The sequence below is a fragment of the Pteropus vampyrus genome, unplaced genomic scaffold, assembly GCF_000151845.1.
Source record: "Pteropus vampyrus isolate Shadow unplaced genomic scaffold, Pvam_2.0 Scaffold302, whole genome shotgun sequence".
Taxonomy (NCBI): domain Eukaryota; kingdom Metazoa; phylum Chordata; class Mammalia; order Chiroptera; family Pteropodidae; genus Pteropus; species Pteropus vampyrus.
The window spans coordinates 3,921,823-3,941,524 of NW_011889083.1; the positions used below are offsets into that span (position 1 = coordinate 3,921,823).

The 19,702-nt window shown below is 40.1% G+C and overlaps 1 protein-coding gene across 6 annotated transcripts in view; it reads right to left on the reverse strand.

The window, feature by feature from the left end:
* Nucleotides 1-19,702, reverse strand: part of GLI3 (GLI family zinc finger 3) — a 282,259-nt gene that overhangs the window by 109,379 nt on the left and 153,178 nt on the right. For 4 of the 6 annotated variants that reach the window (XM_023521285.1, XM_023521287.1, XM_023521288.1 and 1 more), the window contains one exon: nucleotides 3,579-3,684. In XM_023521285.1, coding sequence (XP_023377053.1) covers nucleotides 3,579-3,684 — 106 coding nt within the window. Of the gene's footprint in view, nucleotides 1-3,578; nucleotides 3,685-3,780; nucleotides 3,845-12,906; nucleotides 13,011-19,702 lie in introns of those variants that run through there. The other 2 variants (XM_023521289.1, XM_023521290.1) reach the window with 2 other exon arrangements.

A 19,702-nucleotide genomic window follows, 5' to 3' on the forward strand; every position in this document is an offset into this window, starting at 1 on the left:
ATAGAATCTTTAATGATAGGATATGATAGCATAATTATGACAGTACCTGCCATCCTTCTAAACAGAAATCTGTGAGCATTTCCGTCAACATAAATCCTATTTGAGGCATATACATTTTTTAAGTTCATACCAGAAGAACAACTATATGTACAAAATAATGAGAATACTCCCAAATTTTGTCTTCTTATAATTAAAAATATGTTCTAAAAACTCAGCATTGATCTTGATCTCATTTTCTGTAATACAATTACATAGCAAGCATTTTGGAATTTGAGTTCTAGATAAAATTATTTTATTTTTCTAGGTTACTGCTTTACTACTCCTTAGCAAAGTTGTGCTTTTAAGATTTCAGTAACCAAGTCGTATTTGCCTAGATTATCTCCACTCCTAAAATGACCATAGCCATCTACTCATAGCACCCGAGAAGGTACAAAAGCAACCTAAGAATTCATGATTGAGCCAGGCCAGAATAGAAAGCTCATATTTGTCATGCCCCCAACTGTCTCGAATGCTAACTCTCAGCATTTGTTTAGAGTTTCTGTATCTGCTCAAAATGGTCCTATCCTGTTTAAAGAGATACTGAGTTGCTTTTTAGAGACAACAGACCCAAACCAGGGTCATGTAGTCAAAACACCACAGGGAGAACTCTGACCTCCGGCTGTTCACAGAACCAAAGTCTCTCCCCACTCCCACCCCGCCCCATCTGCCAATAAGGAATCAAAGGACAAGGACATAACCTGAACTTGAACACCAGAACTCTTTCAGAAGCCAAAGGTCTGTTGTCCAGGAAGATCTGATGTTGATGTTCCTTTACCATAAATGGCCATGTTCCAAGGTTCTCCAATTAAAACCTACCCCACCAGCACTGCTGCATACCTGTTCCCCCTAATCCCTTAAAAACCCTCAACCTAGTCCAGTGAGCAAGATGGATTTGAGGCACCATTAGGTTTCCCATCTTCTCAGCTGTCACCTTCTCGATCAATAAACCTTTCCTTACTCCAAACTCTGACCTTTTGAGTTTCGGTCTTTCAAAGCTATGGGCACACAAACTTTCAGCAGTACTCCCTGCTTTTAAGAGTGTTCATGTGAATATGATTTCATTGAACTCTTCCTGCATTTTGAAGAGTCAGATAAGGCAGATAACTTCATTTCCATGGAATGAAAACAGTATATACAAGAGTAAGTGACCAGAGTTGCCAGCACAGGTGAGTGCAAAGAAAGAATGGGATTCCAGCTCTGTGACTGCTTATCTGCTGTCTCAAAGTGAACAACTTGGGTGTGTCCTGAGCACCTCTTTCAGAGTGCCTGGCTGATTGCTGGGCACTGGCTGCAAAAGTAACAGAGAGAGTCACTGGCCACTAAATAATAAATCACCAGGAAGAGGATAGGCACAACAATAAAGTTACACAAGTTACTGTAAGAAACAGCCTCTGTGACAGCCAGGGAAAGTGAGATCTGGAGGTTACAGAGTTTTCTTGAGGTTACAGAGTTTAAGTGGGAGTTTGCCATGCAGGACTGGAAGTTCATTGTGGTCAATGAAGAGAGAATGTCATATTATAAAGGCACAGAGGTGTGGCTGCAATAGCTTCCCAAAGCCTACTTCATCAACTCAATGCCTCCACCCATAACTCTGCTAGGACTAGTAATCAATCCCAGGAGGCCACAGACCTCTGCACTAACCATGCTATGCCCACAGGGATGACATTCCCTCTCAGAACTTTCCAGGGCTTCTCTTTTGTGGCTCAGTATTATCTATCAGCCTTACATTAAGAATCTTTGATAATTACACATTTGGGCAGCTAGAGGACAATTTAGTCAACTGCTGGTAAAGTATCTTAAAGCTCAGCTGAAAAAGCAGAAGTACTAAAATCTGTAAAAATCTCAGCTCAATAGTCATGTCTGAAATGCAACCCCCTACTCCCAGGATTCTCCATAGTCGACCTAAATTATCTTGTGGTGTTTTTTCAAAATTGAGGTAACACACAGGCATAGCAATCAGGGCATAGGATGTACTGTGTAGACTATACGAGGGCTTACTGTTGTTATATTATTCTGGCAAAGAACCAAGACTTGAGATTTTTGTTGATAATTCATATTTGAATTTAATTTCAAGGCAAACTATAATGAACCCAGAGGAACTAGTTCATTCTATCACATAAATTAATTTTTTTGATATTTCTCTATAACATGATTTTGAACGAGTGAAGAATTCTGGAATTCCACAGAGAAATCTAATTTAAATTACTACATCACTGCAGATACTATGGAGTCTGGAAGAATCAGCCATGCAAAACCTCTGTATAATGGGCTGAATTACATGACAGGTTTCAGCCTGAATTTAGAATTTCCTTCTTCCGTATAGGGTGCTTTAAATTGGCCTCTTGGTTTTATTCGAGTGTATTATTAGCAAGCTTTACAATCCTGGAAATACTCATGTTCCAGTGAAAAGTCAAAAAATATGTCACAAGTTTCTGTAGCCTTTCTCTATAAAATACCCACTTCTCCTTTAATGCTTATAGAAGTCTGCAACACAGATTTATTAGTTACCTCCAGGCAAATCTACTCTGAAATTACAATTTAGTAATGGGAGATGGATCCAAAAAACTGTTGGTAAAATATTATATGTATACTTAGGCATGTAGTTAGGGTTGTTAATATCAATTAATTCTGTTCAAAGAGGAGGACTTGTTTTAAAACAACTTCATTTTTCCTTGGCACGTATGTAATTACACAGCTGAAACTAATAGCCACGGAGAAGCAATCTACCACCTAAATAACCAGCATTATTCTTCAAAGTATTATTTGTGCTTTTCTAACTTTACTGTCTCAGAATGAAGGGTGATTACTACATACAACTAAATGTATAATATATATATCAAGGCCATTTGTAAGGGGCAGCCCCTTCCAGAGAGTAGCTCCAGTTATTATATGGCAGTTTTCTGGACAGTACCACAAAATTTTTTTTTAATTTGCAAGTCTACTATTTTCCCCCAAACCAAGTAAGATAATATTTATTTCCACAAGATTTTCTTCTTCCTTTTCTAATGTATATTATCATTACCACCACTATCCTTTCTTTTTATCTCTGTGTAAACCATGTGCTCAATCACATTTGCCATTTTGTTTGGGTGACATTCCCATCAATCAAGTGACTGTTGGTGTACACACCACAGGAGCTATGAAAATATACCATAGAAATTTCATTACAATTCATTGTGATACCTGAGAGCCTTTCACATACAGAAATTTTAGCAAGAAAAACTTCAAACCCATTCTTAACCAAATACCTTCCATTAGGCCTCTACTTTTTAATTCAGTATTTATAGCCCACAGAATACACGTCAGCAAAATATATAGGAAATACCTGCCATCTACCTAGTATGACAGGCATTCTTTAGAGAGCACTGGGGATTTCCTTCAGTGAGTCTAGGAGATAGGCTTGATGCATTTCAAAAGTAAACCTTATACTTCTATCACATCTTCAATGCCCAACAGCTGTGCTGGTAACAAAAAGCTCCAAGATAGTCAAAGCCAGTATTTTGTTCTGCTTTATTCTGATGTAAAGTTTTAATACTTACACATGCAATGGAGGAATCGGAGAAGGATCATAATGGTAACGCCCCTCGTGATGTCTTGCATCGATTGGCACAGGAGGATGGAATGCAGGAAAAAGGTGAGGAGGGTCTGAAAAAGAAAGAAAGGCTAAACTGTATAAAAGGAAAGCTTGAAACAGAATTCCAGTTCATGACACAACACCTCTATACTGTCTTTATGACTTACACTGAACCTACTTCAAGAATTTGTAGAAGGACTCTTGAGGCTTCATGAGGTACCACAGAAGTACAATCGAGTCAATAATACCTGTACCTGAGAAAGCAGAGCCTAAGAATGTAACCAAAACCCACACAGAAAAGCCAGAAAGGACATGCATCTATCTTGGAAAATGGCCAGCCAGAGTAGGGCTGAGCCACAAAACCAAGGTGAACAGAGTCTAAGACACTTATCTTTTTTTCATTTATACAGTTAAGAGAAATTTAGAACAAGGTATAATAAATACTAGTCCCATTTCTCTCACATTCATGCTTTTTAAGGGAAGGAGTGCTTTTGAAAGTCACTGTTAGTATCCACGGCATACATACACACACACACACACACACACACTCATACCACAAACACATACCCCACACCACACATATACACACACCCCATACACACCAAACACTCCACACATACCACCCCCCCCACAACATACACCATGCATACACCCACACACCACACATCAGACATACCACATACAACAAATACCACACATACACAATTTTTTATTTGTTTTCAACACATTCTCTCCCTTCTTCTTGGCCTGGGTGATGCCTCCACAGTCCCGACAAAAGAACAGCAAATCTATAGGTTGGCGGAGAAGTGCTATGTAGCCTGGCTGCAAGAGAGGAGCTTACCTCCATCAGACTGACAGACGGAGGTTGGGAGCAAACTAGGAGGTTCTTGCCCTGCAGCCCTAACATTCACCTTGGCCCCAGACCAGCCTCTCCTTCTGTTATGCTAAGGCTGGTGTTCACCGTTTCCTGGGTTCCTGTGTACACACTTAAAATAACTTCTCTACCCACTCCCCCACTTATTCGTAGTAGCTTATGCTGATTGTCTCTGACAAATCTGGAAAAAAAAAAACTTCAAAAAAAAAAAATAAGCGATTCACTGCAAAAACTGAAGACAGTTTCACTACGTTTTATCTTCAGAAGCACAGGTGATATTTTGTAACAGGCACTAAAGTTTTTCCCAAGTTTCAAAAAGCAAAATAAAGGAGTTCAAAACCTGGAGGTGTGCCTCCACAGCTATGAGCCTGTTATTACAGCAAACATGCTGAACTTGTTCTCCGGTAGTACCTTCCACAAACGTCTGAGCCTGCATGTAGCCATCGTGCTATCGCCCTTGAACTGACAACACTCCCAGGAATTGATGTGTACACTAACGCGCTTCCAAAGGGCTTTGAGCCATTTCTACAAGTCTGAAGATTTGCCTAGACCTGAGGGTAGCAGAAGGTAAAGGCAATTTCCAAATGAGGCACTGAGAACAGGTTCTGAGAGATGGCTGGAAAAAGTGACACAGAATCCTTCCAAGGGAGTTGGGGTGGGGGAGGGGGAGACAAGGGTAGAACTGGTACCCCCTACCCAAGAAATTCCCTAAGTCACAGTGGAAGACTAGTATGTATGTGTGGTGAATTCCGATGGTTTTCATTTTCCTCCCTAAACATTTCTCTTTTTTCTAAGTCTTCTTCAACAAGCATCTTTTAAAATATAAACATAACAAACTTCTTTTTCTTTAGTATTTTGGCTTTATTGAAATATAATAGACAATTAATTGCTTGTATTTACATTGTACAATTCAGTGAGGTTTTTTTTTTCAATTATAGTTGGCATACAATATACCAGTTTCAGTTGTATAGCAGTGATCAGAGATCCACATAACTCAGAGATCACACCACTAAATCTAGTACTCCTCTTCCCCTTATAAATTAATTACAACATTAAGCATCTTCCCCATGCTACACTCTACATCTCCATGTCTATTCTGCAACTATTCATTTGCACCTCTTAATCCCTTTGCCTTTTTTTGCCATCCCCCCCGCCACACCCTCCTATCTAGTAGCCCTCAAAATATTCTCTGTATCTCTGAGTTTATTTCCGCTTTTGTTATTGTTGATTTGTTCTTTAGATTCCACATGTACGTGAAATCATGCAATATTTGTCTTTCTCTATCCAATCCATTTCATTCAACTCAATATCCTCTAGGTCAATCAGGCAATATTTTTGTCCATCCTTTTAGACTGTGTCATTTAATCTGAAGTGAGTCTCTTGTAGGCAGAACATGTAGGGGTCTTGTTTTCTTATCCATTCAGCCACCCTATCTTTTGCTTGGAGCACTTAATTCTTTTCCATTTGAGGTACTTGTTGATAGGAATAAATTTATTACCATTCTTTATTCCTGTTTTTGACACATTTTTTTTCTTCTTAAAGAAGTCCCTCCAACTTTTTCTGTAATACTACTGGCTTGGTGGTGACAAATTCCTTTAGCTTATTTTTGTATGGGAAGCTCTTTATCTGTTCTTCAACTCTAAATGATAGCTTTGCTAGATAAAGGATTCTTGGTTGTAAATCCTGGGTCTTTATCATGTCGAATATTTTGTGCCAAGCCCTTCTGTCCTGGATAGTTTCTTTTGAGAAATCAGCTGCCAGTCTTATGGGTGCTCCCTTGTAGGTAACTATCTGCTTTTATCTTGCTGCTTTTAAGATTCTCTCTTCGTATTTAACCTTTGGCATTTTAATCATGATGTGTCTTGGTGTGGGCCTCTTTGGGTTCCCGGTTTCGGGGACTCTCTGAGCTTCCTGGGGTTGTATGTCTATTTCCTTTACCAGATTAGCGAAGTTTTCCATCATTATTTCTTCAAACAGCTCTTCAACATCTTCTTTCCCTCTTCAGTTAATCCTATGACATGGATATGTTTACCTTTAATAGTGTCCCATAGGCTCCTTAAATTATTATTATAGTCTTGGCTTCTTTTTTCTTGCCATTCTTATTGAGTGAGTGTCTTTGGCTCTATATAGGTTATTTGATCCTCTTCTTAGTTCACTTTGTTTATTCCTTTGTTTATTCCACTTAAAATACTTCTCATCTCAGATAATGAGTTCTTCATTTCTGACTGGTTCCCTTTTATAATTTCCATTTTATGTTTTTTTCTTTTTAAAGTTCTCACTGAGTTCATCTACTCTTCCCCTAAATTCATTGAGCAACCTTATAACCAGTGTTTTGAACTCTGCATCTGTTAGATTGCTTGACTCCATTATTCCTAGATCCCTGTTCTGTTCTCTCACATTGTTTCTGCTTCGTCTTTCCATTTTGGCTGCTTTTCCATATCTGTTTCTATGTACTAAGCAAAGCTCCTAAGTCTCCTGGTCTTACTAGTGTGGATTTGTGTGGTAGGTGTCCAGTGGCACAGTCCTGAGAGAGGTTCAGCTGCTGGCCAAGTTTAGCCCCAGCCTGTGCCCTCTGGGGCCACCTGTTAAGATTCAGCAAGCAATCCACAGATGCTGTGCTTATAGTTGCCTTGAAAAGACACACCAGAAACCGAGGCCGGCTGCCTCCAGTGTGAGTCTAGGTGCTGCTCTGTAAGGAGCACCTCACTCACTAAGGATATACCTGGATGTGGCTTGGGTGGGGCCGCGAGTTGGGAGAAGTGAAGTTTCAGGGAATCCTCTGGGCAGAGTGACCTCTGTTATCTATGTCTGATGATGTCTCTGCTATGATGGTGCTGTATCCGTGGGCTGGGAGTGGGAAGGGCTCAACAAGAGAACAATGGATACTGCCAGCACTCTATACAGAGTGAGTCTTGCCTCGGCCCTCACTCCAACAACTCATTATATAAGTCCCCATATAAGTCCCTGGTGCCCTGTGCGCGTAGCTGAACCAGCACTGGTGCTCAGAGCAACCAGGTCCATCACTGCGAAAGTCTGCTCGTGGACGTGGCCCCTTTAAGAGGCTTCTGCCACTATCACAGCCTCCATCTCAGCCGTTCGGGCGGGGCAGCCTCACGTCCTCGCCCCGTCCTACCTTCTGCTGTTGCAGGGTGATTTCTTGGATTTCTCCCTAGTTGTATAGCTTGTTCATCTAGATCCCAGGTGATTTTTCTTTGCTGTTTGCTCCTTGTTTCCATCACAACCTTGATTTGGTCACCAGAGAGATGAACAGAGCCTCTATCATCTACGCCATTTTTCCCCCCAACAAACTTCTTTAATTTAAATTTTATTTTACTTCCCTTATTTTGAACTTCATCCTTCAAAAATCTAATAGTATGGTTATGAGGAAAAAATAAAATATGAATGAAAAACTATTAATAGAACCAAGGAAGTACTCAAAGCTGCGATTTCACAAGAATTAGAACCTAAAAAACTTCCATGACTGGAAGGAGACTATTGTACTGAAAATGTCTATTACTCACGGTATTTTGTGCTTGTTTTAAAATAAAGGGGGGAGAAGGTTCTTCAGAGGGAAGAAAAGAACCATCTTGGTATGGTCTTATCATTGTATGACAATAATGCTAATATTCAACAAGTGAGGGCAATATTGACTACCTGATCATTTATCCCACTTTATACATTTTATAAAGTCTATACAAAAAATCAATTACATTTTGAGTGCACCACTTAGTATTTAATATTAAAGTATGTAACAGCTGGGTGTTTAACAGAAATCTGGATGGCTGGCGCGCTGGGTTTGAAAGTTTATCCAGCACTGTTGTGAAATTCAGTGCTCCACATAACTCAGTGATCCTGCAGAGTCAAAATATCCTAATTTATTTAATCATTTGATAAAAATTATTCATCCTTATTAAAATAATATCAAATTAAGTGGAGTAATCTTTTTCACTAGTTTGAAAGTTCGACACATACTCAGTGACTGATTCCTGATTTTAAATTGAAACAGGCCCAAATGAATCAGTTTCAAGTCGGGGGTCAGGTGAAGCCATCAGAGATGACTCTTCTTTCCCTTCCTTTCCTTTCAGCAGTCACTACTGATGCAAACATGCTTGCCTCTAGCAAACTTCAAACCTAACACATGTCCTCTGCTCTTGGAAATCGGAAAATAAACCTACTAGAACTGTGTATAAATTAAGCATTCATAAAGTCTGACCCACCTAAAGGCTTCTCTTACACACTATTTTATATAGCTGTTTTGAGACAAGTTGTGACAACTATGTCAGAGTTGGAAGATATTTTTACTTCTTTACCTCTTGGCTCTTGGCTGTGTTCTACATGATTAAATTCTCTACACCAGATAAATAGGTGTTAATTGTATCTGATTTTCTCTATGTGGGTACACCTATGAATTATGATGAAGTACAAATTCACAATTTTCAAACACACAGGGCTCAAAATGTGTGAATTCATTCCACATTCAATACATGCCTCACAGATTCAGGAACTAACAGTCATTATATTTTATATGAATATTTATAATAAAGTTGCAGTGATTATGTATACAGGGGTAAAGACCAACCAGTTAATCCTATAAAATCAAAGGAGTGTGCCCAAGTATTAAAAAACTCTCTTTCTGAAGGAAAACCTACAACACTATCATGTACATTAAAAAAGGTATCGTCATCTCATTTTTAAGACATCAAATAGGGTTTTAATTCCCCATCTCTCTCTCTCCTCCTCCCTCCCTCCCTCAATTTCTCTCTCATAACGAATGAGAAAATGACCAAGCATTGCAAAAATATTTGAAAGAAAAATGTGAAAATTAGTATAGTTATTTTTCACTGTTGAGTGTGTTTTGTGATTTTAAAAGTTAATTCTGACTGAAAGTCTGTGATGCAGCTTGTAACACCATTTGCACAGGGTTTATTTATGTCCCACAGAATTTATGAATTCTGCATTCCAAAATTAGGTTAAATAAAGAACAAAAAATTATGGATATGATCTGATTTGACCAAAGACATCTGGTTTTAGTTTAAATATTTTACTATTTCTATTTGTTTCCTTCTTGATTTAGTTTAAAATAACTTCTCCTGCATTGATTGTCTATGCAAACAATTATAACTTGTGTCAATTATCAGTGGAAATCATGCCTCTTAAACAATTTTCTGAGAATATGCAATGGAATACCTCTTATAATTAGAGACATGCTTGACCATAGCTTAACAATGTAAACAAAAAGTAAAAAGCAGAAAGGGCATGTCCTTTAATATATGTGGCATCACATGACATTCTCATACATTTCTCAAAAAAAAAGAAAAGAAAAAAACCCTAATCTTCAAACGTTGAATGCTTCCCTTGCAACTTGGCTTGTCATTTCTATGTGGAAGATCAGCCACATATTCCATCTCAGGCCCAAGAAGCTGTCCAAGAAAGCCCAGATGACAAGAACAGGCCCGTGTTGCCAGCAGCCACCATAATTATCCACCTCATGGTTTATTATTTACACATGAGCAGCACAGCTGTGGAGCATCATAACTCAAGTGTATGTGTAATAAGTCACCGCACCGCAGCCATCTCCTGTTCTGGCCCTTGACAAAACACCACATGATGACTTTTCCAAACTCAGGCGAAAACTGCTGAAGCAGAAGGAAGTGCCACTAAACCTGGCTACCTCCTATTTATCATACAATTTCCTGACTGATGGTTTCACAAACCAGCTGCTAAGTGCTGTGTACTCTACTGTCAGCAAACTAACGGGCTAAATGGAAGACAGGGAGAATAATGTGCAGAACAGGTGAAATCAATTTTACTGAGGGAATTAAAATTCTACCAGGTGGGGTGAGTCTATGGAGCAGTGGTAACCAGTCAACTGTACATGCTTATGGTTGCAAAGATGATTTATTATAGACTAGCAAGGGGTTTGAATATTGGACCAAATTCCTCTATACTAAACTGAAATTTGAAGAGTGCTTATTATTTGAGGCTTGAGCAGAATAGTCTAAATGCCATAAATACATAATTGGTTTGACACATGTTTAAATTGAAATGCATAGTAAAAATATTTGTGCCGCGTACAGTTATCAGTATTCGATTTCATGCTAGCTGTCATCATGCTGTGCATTAAGGGTCTCATTAGGAATGAGAGGCATTGATTTTTAGGTCTCTTCAAAATAGCCTGGGTTGATCATAAAACCTATAGCCAGAGAAAGACACTTGAGAGATTTATCTTCAGCTGCATCATTCTCTCAAGAAATAGTTTTAGTTCTTCAGGCTAAAAGATCTCTTGGAGCCATTCTGGAAAGCTGTCTTTAAGGTTTGAAACTTACATACCAAAAATTGTAGATTAAAAAAAAGAGATCAAAGTAAGCTAAGTTAGTTCCCTGAAGGAATCATTCACCAAATGATACCAGAGTGGCCTAAAAGTGTTCAGGAAAGAGCATAGGAGAACCGACAAGAGAAAACTGCCTAGCACAGTTCTCCGGGCTTATTCAAATACTGAAACTGTCTATACACTGACTTTGGAATTTAATCTAGAACAGAACTCAATATTATTTTTTCTGTCATTAGGGTCAGCTCTGCCTGTAAGAAAGTCCAGTCCCCTTGAATTCATTCACTTCTCTGTCATCACTAAAAATACTGTGAAAACCCCATGCGGGCAACATCAACTATTTTAAAACCCAAATAATTATCCAGCATCTATCAAATGAGAGGTCTCAAGTGGCAGAGAAGGGGTTAGAGAGAGACTGTCACCACTCCAATGAGAGGGTGGAGAGGTAGCCTGGGCCTCTTCCAGCCTTAGCTATCTGCAGTCATCACCTTGGCACATGCAAGACTTTTTCCAGGGTTCATTTGGACTAAGGAAGATATTACAATGTGGACTGACTCCAATACCCAGACTGTCTCCTTTACTCAGACATCCTGCCCACAGAAAGGAATATGCCTTTAGACAACGTGGCACTAGATAGAAGCTGATCTAGCCCCTCTGAGGATACCCTATGGGTACCTGACCAGAAGTGTGTACAGCAACAAAGCAGTCAGTCTGTGGCCCTCCTGATCTTCCATGAGCAGAATCTGAGGACTGGCACCTCACAGGGACCAGCTATGGATTTGTTGGGCATCACAGTGGAATCACACCATGAACCACCTCACGGAGCATCAGGAAATTTCCTTCTGGTCTTACAGGTATGTTGTGTGGAGCTGGAACTGACTCCAGAGTCATTTGTGTGGATCATTTTGTTTATAAGACCTTGTGTAATATGGTGCAGGAACTAAGAAAATGTAGTTCTGGTGTGTTCTAGAAATCTTATAGACACCTTGTATAAAGAAAAAAATCTATTATTTTGTCACTTTATACCATGGCAGGAACCTTAACTCAGAGGGCATATGTTATAGGAGAGAACTGCAAACTACTGTTGGCTTTTGCAGATAAATTTTGTTGGAACACAGGTACGCTCTTTTGTTCGCATGTTGCCCCTGGCTACTTTCACACTACACTAGTAGAGATGGCTAGTTGCAACAGAACACGTGGCCCACAGAACCTACCATATTTACTATCTGGCCCTTTACAGAAAACAGTTTGACAAACCCTGTCCTAGTATACCACAATAAAGTGATTTTCTAAAATTTTTACATTTCAGAAAAACCACACACAATTTTTTTTATGAATGTGTAGTTTCTGAGTGATAACACTATACATGTAAGATATTTACATGCCAATTTATGTGACTTAAAAATATCTTTATACTAGAAGTAGCCATACTAGTAATTATTCAGAAAAGGTATACGATTTTAGCAAAACATGTCCTCAATAAATTCTAAGATAAGAACAATAATAGTTGAAATTGACTATGAATTTAGCAAATAATGACAATAATCACTTAACATTCTCAAGTTTTAGTTTCCTTATAGCTCAAGGAAAACATATACAAAGTTACACAGAAAGCTAATTAACAACAAAAACTATGCTATTTCTAAAACCCAACAGATTTTTCCTACTGCCCAACGTTCCTGACTCCCACTGTATAAATATTCTCATGGGCGTGCCCTACTACTCAAATAGTCATCTTGCTATTATTTCTTCTGTGCAAGCATGTAGGCATATTCAATTCATTTAATTAATATTTCAGACCTAAATGCTACCTAGCATTATAGTCTGATCATACCATACTTCATCCATGCCACGCTCCTTAACAAACATAATTATGTATTTCCACAAGAAAATGACAAATAGCCCTCTGCAAGTGAATTGACGAAACAAATTTCTGTCTTTACCACCTCAAATGTGTCCTGGATTGTGAACAAAAAATTGATGGCTCCGCTTTCTGGTCCCTTCTAACTTCTTTTACCAGAAGTCTCTGCATTTTCTCAGCTAAAACTCACATCCATTGCATTCCCAGTGGCAGAAGTAGACCACATCTACCTACTGGCCGACCATGAAATCCTTCCATCCACAGTCTCTGGAATGTATCTTGCTTATGATCCCAAATATATGCATCCATGACATTTTTGTTGTCTCTAGCTTTCCTGCCAGGATAAGAAAGAAAAAAGTCAACAGAGGGAAAGGCAGCAAAGAGAAATAAGAGAAGGTTTATAGCCATTATACCTAAACTGCAGAACACTCCGAGGGAAATCACATGAAAACATAAGAGGAATCACCACATTTAAAAGTGACAGGTCTATTTCCTTTAAAATATGCTAACGTTGTATTTTCAGTGACAATAAGTAAGCTTGAAAATTGGTACTAGTAACATATTCTTGTATTGATGACCATATTTTTGTACAGCACAATTCAAAAACCAAATTTGTACTTCCAAAAATATATACATTAGGATTCCTAAAGTTGATGAAATAAAAGCAGAAGATGAAATGTTTCTAGAAAAAAGCATTTGGTATCTCAGATTTAAGTACAGAAGCCTTGGAGACACAATGGACTCAGAAGTTGCCTGGTTTAGTTAGTACACAAAACATTTCATTAATCAACAAAGGTGAGCTCTAGAGGTTGTATGCTATCCGAAATACCTTCTTTTTCAATGTTGCAAAATTATTAGATTCAGGTAGTTAAAGTGTGAAACCAAAGGAATACAAAGCTTGACATTTTATAAAACTCATGTACATTACCTCATGGGATCCTCTTGATAACCCTTAAATCATCATTTCCAAAGATTTATTATTATTCCCCTAAGTCTTATTTTTCTTTACTTCCTGTACGCAGTCCAGAGAACTATCAAGGGAAAGTTTCATTATCTGCTCAGAAAAGCTAAATGATTTACCCAAAGTTGCATAAACAAGGCCTTGTGCTGCAAGTTGGTTCCACTACCAGAGCACCCAGGAGATGGCACTCCCAGCGCAAACTTTATCAGAGGGTAGTATTCCAGGCACCACCACAGGGAGAGTCTCTCAGTTTGAAAACTCGGGCCGCCTGGATGGAGACTGACTGGGCTGAGAGTCAGAGCATCAGGTGAATTCACCTCAGAGTTCCTCAGCAAAGAATGCTGCCACTAATCAGAAAACCACTCATTCAAGTCCACCCAGGAAAATACTTTGAAGGCACTGGAAAACTAGCAGTAACCTTAAGAGCGTACTGGTTGGCATATCTTTGTAGCCAATAAGAAACAAGAATGAGGCCCATATTCATTCTACTTTAAACCAACAGAGAAGATGCTGAAGAGCAGGTTATTGACTCTCTCCCCCTTCCATCTCTACCATGCAACCCATTTCTAGTTCCTGTCAATCAACAAACAACTAAAGGTTTTCCAAGGTTTGCCCCATTAATAGTAATTAATAATAATTTCTTTTTAAAATCATGAGTATAGACATAGTAGTTCCCCTTATCCTCTGGGGATACATTCCAAGACTCCCAGCGGCTACGTGAAATCCAATACCAAACCCTATGTACACAGTATACTGTTTTTTTCCTATACATACAAACCAATAATAACATTAAGTTACTAACAGTAAGAGATTAATAACAACAACTAATAATAGGACAGTTATAACATTATAATAAATGCTATGTAAATATGGTCTCTCTCTCAAAACATCTTACTTTATTATTATGTACAGCATGGATACACGGAGCAAACGAATGGTTCACTTCCTCACATCCCCGCAGTGAGATGGAGGCTGACAGCCTGAGATTTCATCACACTACTTAGAAGAGCATGTAATTTAAAACTTACCATTGTTTATTTCAGGAATTTTCCATTTTATATTTTATAACCGTGGGTAACTAAACCACGGAAACTGAAACCTCGGAGAAGGAAGGACTACTGTACAATGCATTGAATACTTTAATACATGTCAGGCACTGTACTAACCCTTTTTAAACTTATTTATTTCTTCATACCATCCTGGGGGCAAGTACTAAAAATATGACCATTCTTCTGGACAAGGGAGCCGTTTAAGGATCTTGTCCAAGGAAATGTAGGAAGAGGGTGCCAGAGTCGGTGTCTTTTTCACTTTGACACTGTCAGAGTACAGGTTTTTATGTAAACTATATTCTCCAGACTTACAACCCTAACACCTACACGGAGCCATGTCTCTCCCAGCTCCCAAAACCTGCAGTGGCCCAGCACGGCCTTCCTAGTCCACCCCATTTTACCATGGCATTCATGGTACCTAACCACCTAGCTTCACCCAGGATTCTTCTGTCTGAACAGTGCAGCCATTCATTGTTACAACTTATCTTGTCCCCTCAGTAAAAACAAGTTCCTCTTAGCTAAGTGTGACTCTGTCTTCAAGGGTCTTGCAAATGCCACCACATGGGTCTAGGTTCCCTGAGGCCCTGGGGGAATACTTGCTCCTTCCTCCCTTCTCCATCATTCAAGTTACATGGGACCACTAGGGACAACCTCTGGAACTCTATATGCACCCACACTGTGTCCTCACTATTTCTTCTCTCACTAGACTCTAAGTTCTCTGAGGGCCCTTGTGTTCCTACTCACACAAGTCCATGTTTGCTAAATACAGATGGTCTTCAACTTGACTTACTATTGTTCAACTTATGATTATACGATGGTGCAAAAGTGATACACATTCAGTAGAAACTGCCTAAGCTAAGCCTACAATGTTTGGTTAAATGTATTAAATGAATTTTCGACTAACGATATTTTCAACTTATGATGGGTTTATCAGGGCATACCCCCATCATAAAATGAGTAACATCTGTATTGAGCTGTAAGCAAATAAACACACATGAAAGACAAGTGCTTACCATGTCCCACTACTATGCCAGGTAATATGATGACAAACCCCTGTCCTGTCATGCAGTCAGATCAGAATTGTCTTCTTTCCCTTCCACACTACCTGGGGCATGGGGGCAAAAAAGTCTTGCTTATCCCTGTACACCCAGTTGGAACTCAATCAATGTTTCCTATAGGAAAGGTAAAGGAGGGAGGAATGACAAGAAAAAAAACCAGACCACTCAATGGCAGCAGTGGACCAGGCTAGCCTCCCTCCTAGGCACTAAAGGACTTCCACCTACCTAATGAGCCTCCAACAACAGTTAGAACCAGAGAACCCCAAAGGCAGGCCCCACCTTCTCTCCAGAATTCTCCCTGTGTAGGCTTCCAGGTGCTCCCATGTTCAGAGCAAGCACAGGAGCAACTCCTAGCAGATGCTTGCATACCTTGAGCCAAATTGTACCTCTGAAGTTCATATTCTAGCCCTGCAAGGCTGCCTGCTTCCTGCTGGGTGGTGAGTTACTTCATGTAAGCATGCAAAGTCACCACCCAATCCCACCCTGACACTCCTAAAACATGGCAGACAATGGAGGGCCTCAGCAATAACCACCTCAAGTGGGGCCTCTTCCAAGACACTGAATGTTCTTTCTCACCAAGGCAATGTTGATGCTCCAGTGAATTCAAGATACTCAAGTAGGCTGCTAAGACCCATATGGAAAAAGCTCTTTGACACAAAAGGTTGGAGGTCAAAAGTTTAAAAGCTCATGACAGAAATGACAGAAGCCCCTTCGCTTCCACTCCCCCTTTTTTAGTCAATAACATCAAAGGCTCTGCCCTGTTCTTAATGCTATTATTGTTACGCCTTTGGAATCCACTGAAATTCCAGCATGCTTCTGGCATACTGGGAGCATTGAAAGGCTCCCCGTTCCTGTCCCTTAAACTCTAAATTCTCACTGTCTATGAAGCATCACGGAGCAGGAACACACAAAGCTTTTAAGCAGAGTTTATTTTAAGTACGTCTTTCACCATGATTGTCAAATAATAATAAAGCACACTAAGTGATTCCCTTGCAAGGATGAGCAAGAAAATTAGAGAGAAAGGAGAAAATCTGCCTTTGCCAAGGGGGAAAATAATCTTCGCATTTCTCGTATCATGAGAATGCAAGTACCTAAACATTCCCCACTCTTTTTATATTTCTTTTTTCTCTGCAATCCTACATTAGCCACTAGACACACACTTTACACAAGCCCTCAAAGACATAGGCTATGTGAGTATCTATTAAATGGCACCATTTGAGGAAAACAAAATTTCAATTTAAGAACAGTGCTCTAATGACCAGTTGCATATGTGCACCTATGGCATCCCCACAATTAATGATTGAGATGACCAAACTGGGGAAACTCTTATTGCCAGAGCCGTCTTCTGGTCCATTAATAAAGCTGAGTTTATCAAATTATTATACTGACAGCATGGACCCAGAAAGAATGAAATTCAAAGGGAAAAAATGAAAACTTATTTAAGTTTGTCATAACATCCAACTGAATACTCTACTCTCTCCACCCATACTGAAATATGGGCCCATCTGGCTGTGCTCACTGTCATCAGCCCTCTGACAATCAGCGTCATCTGACTTACCTGACCACCTTCATCCCTTGCCGTCCATGCACAGTCCCCAAGCCGTAAGAGTGACAGAAGGGAATTCCTTCTCAAGCTTTTTGTCCACTCCTGCTGCTGTCCCATGTGTGTTCCTCTTGGTGTGCAGATAAAAATCCCCACAGCTGCCCATATGTTGGTCCGGAACTACCCTAAGTTCCACTCTTCAAAGTTCACACTTGTGACTTCATCTCTTATTGGCTATCCTTCCCTTTGCCACTATCTCATCTGACTTCGTATCCTGATTCTTAGCCTAATTCCTTTTGCAACGCTGAATAAATTTCAGATTATCTCTTATCTGCTGTCCCTTAGAGCAGTGGTCCCCAACCTTTTTGGCACCAGGGACCAATGCTCCTATGAGAATCTAATAATATCTGATAATCCGAGGTGGAGTTGAGGCGACGATGCTAGCTCTGAGGAGCAGCTGCAAATACAGACGGTGCTTTGTTCACTGGCCCACCGCTCACCTCCTGCTGTGTGTCCCAGTTCCTAACAGGCCACAGACCAGTCGCAGATCAGAAATTGGCGACCCCTGCCTTAGAGCACCTGCTCTCACCATAATGCCCTTGGATGTTTGAACTATACTGCAGGCAAGAGGCACCTCGCTCTGGGTCCCCAAGCTTCTGGCACAACAACCCACTCTGCCTGCAGAGGATCAAGACCACTAGTTTCCTCTTCCTGTCCATGTTTCTTACAGCCCAGATAAGCTAAACTGCTCAGAAATATTCAAGAAGAATTCAAATTGCCAGCATTCTCCTTCAGGACTGGGAGAAATGATTAGAGGGTGGCAAAAAACCTAGTCTATTCATCTGGGTACTGCTGGGAACACTTGTTCCTGGAGAGGCCAACAGTCCCTAGACTGCTTTTACTGTGCAGGGGCTTCTGGTCTGCTACCTGTGCTGCCCTGAAGTCTGAAGTGCAAGCTCTCCTGCCCACTCCTGTACTGCCACCTGGAATGCCCATACCCTGTCTGCTTCCATCCTACCTGCAACTTCTACAGTGATCCTTGACAAATAAGCTGCCTGAGAGGATGACCTAAATGGCTAGTTCTTCCCAAGACCTTCCATTAGCACTCAGTAGCTCTTCAGCTTGTCTAAAAAGGCCCAGGCTCTACCTGATCTCAATGTGATTACCGTCTGGGTCCTCTCCTCCCTCTCCCCAAAGTGACCAACTGCATGGGACCCAGTCTTTACAAACTATACTCGGTGGGTGTCTAAACTCAACGATTTCCCTTTGCTCTCACAGGCCCCTGAGGACAGAGAACATAGTCTATTTCTGGAGTCCATATCTGTACCTAGTCCACCTGGGTCCACCCACAGACCTGGCGACTACACACCAGGTATCCTCAATATCTGGATACGTATCTTCTTTGGTGACACTGGACACACTCTTACCCTATCCTACACTTTGTCAGTGAGCTTCCACTTGTCAGAGAATGAAGTCCAGACACATTTCTGGGGAGCAAGGCTGCTTCTCACACTTTGCTGTTTGTGTTAATGAAGACTCAAAGAGTGATAATATGAGACCTTAGTGTATTTAAAGCAAAGCATCGGTTTAATAACTGATACCACACCAAAGATAAAATTGATGGTAATCTACTGGTAATCTTCGAGACAAAAAGTAGTATTTGCACAAAATTTATAACTCAGCATGAAACCTTAGAAAATTCACCCTTCCCAATTACACCTTCTCAGTTACACCTTCTCTGCAGTCAGACAGCCAAACACTTAGCACACTGAATGATGCATGTTGCAGCCCTTATAAGGCAATACCCACTGGGTGTTCCCTTCTCACAGCAATCATCTGCTCTCCATCATCCATGCAGCTGAAAATGCTTTTCATTTTAAACCATATTTTGTAGATTTACAGAGAAACAAATGTCAATAACAACTACAATATAAATTTTTTTTAAGGCCAATAAGACCAAAGGGCCAAGTGACATAGGTAAAGGTAGTTTAAGGAGTTATTGATAATTCTAAGTGCTTCTCCTTCAATACCCATGCCCAAGTTAACATCAATAATGTGAACAAAAAAAGGGGCTATGCAATAAGACTGACAAGCTCAGGAAGACCACATGGCAGGCCTGGCAAGCTCAATCAAAAGTAACCACACAGGATGGTCTGATCACAAATTCCCAACTGGACCGGTCATGGCCAGTACTCACATCCCAGGATTACATAACTTTCTTAGCAAATGTCAATCTTTAACTTAGGTGATCTCTGTCCAATGGTCTTACGCATCGAGGATAACCAATTATTGAAATGTAAAAGAATAATTTTCTTTTCCTACTCCTCGAAGGCACAACCACCAGCACCAAAACACAAGACCACAGAACCCCTCATTGTTATCTTGTTCCATACATACCATCTCTAGGTACTGTAA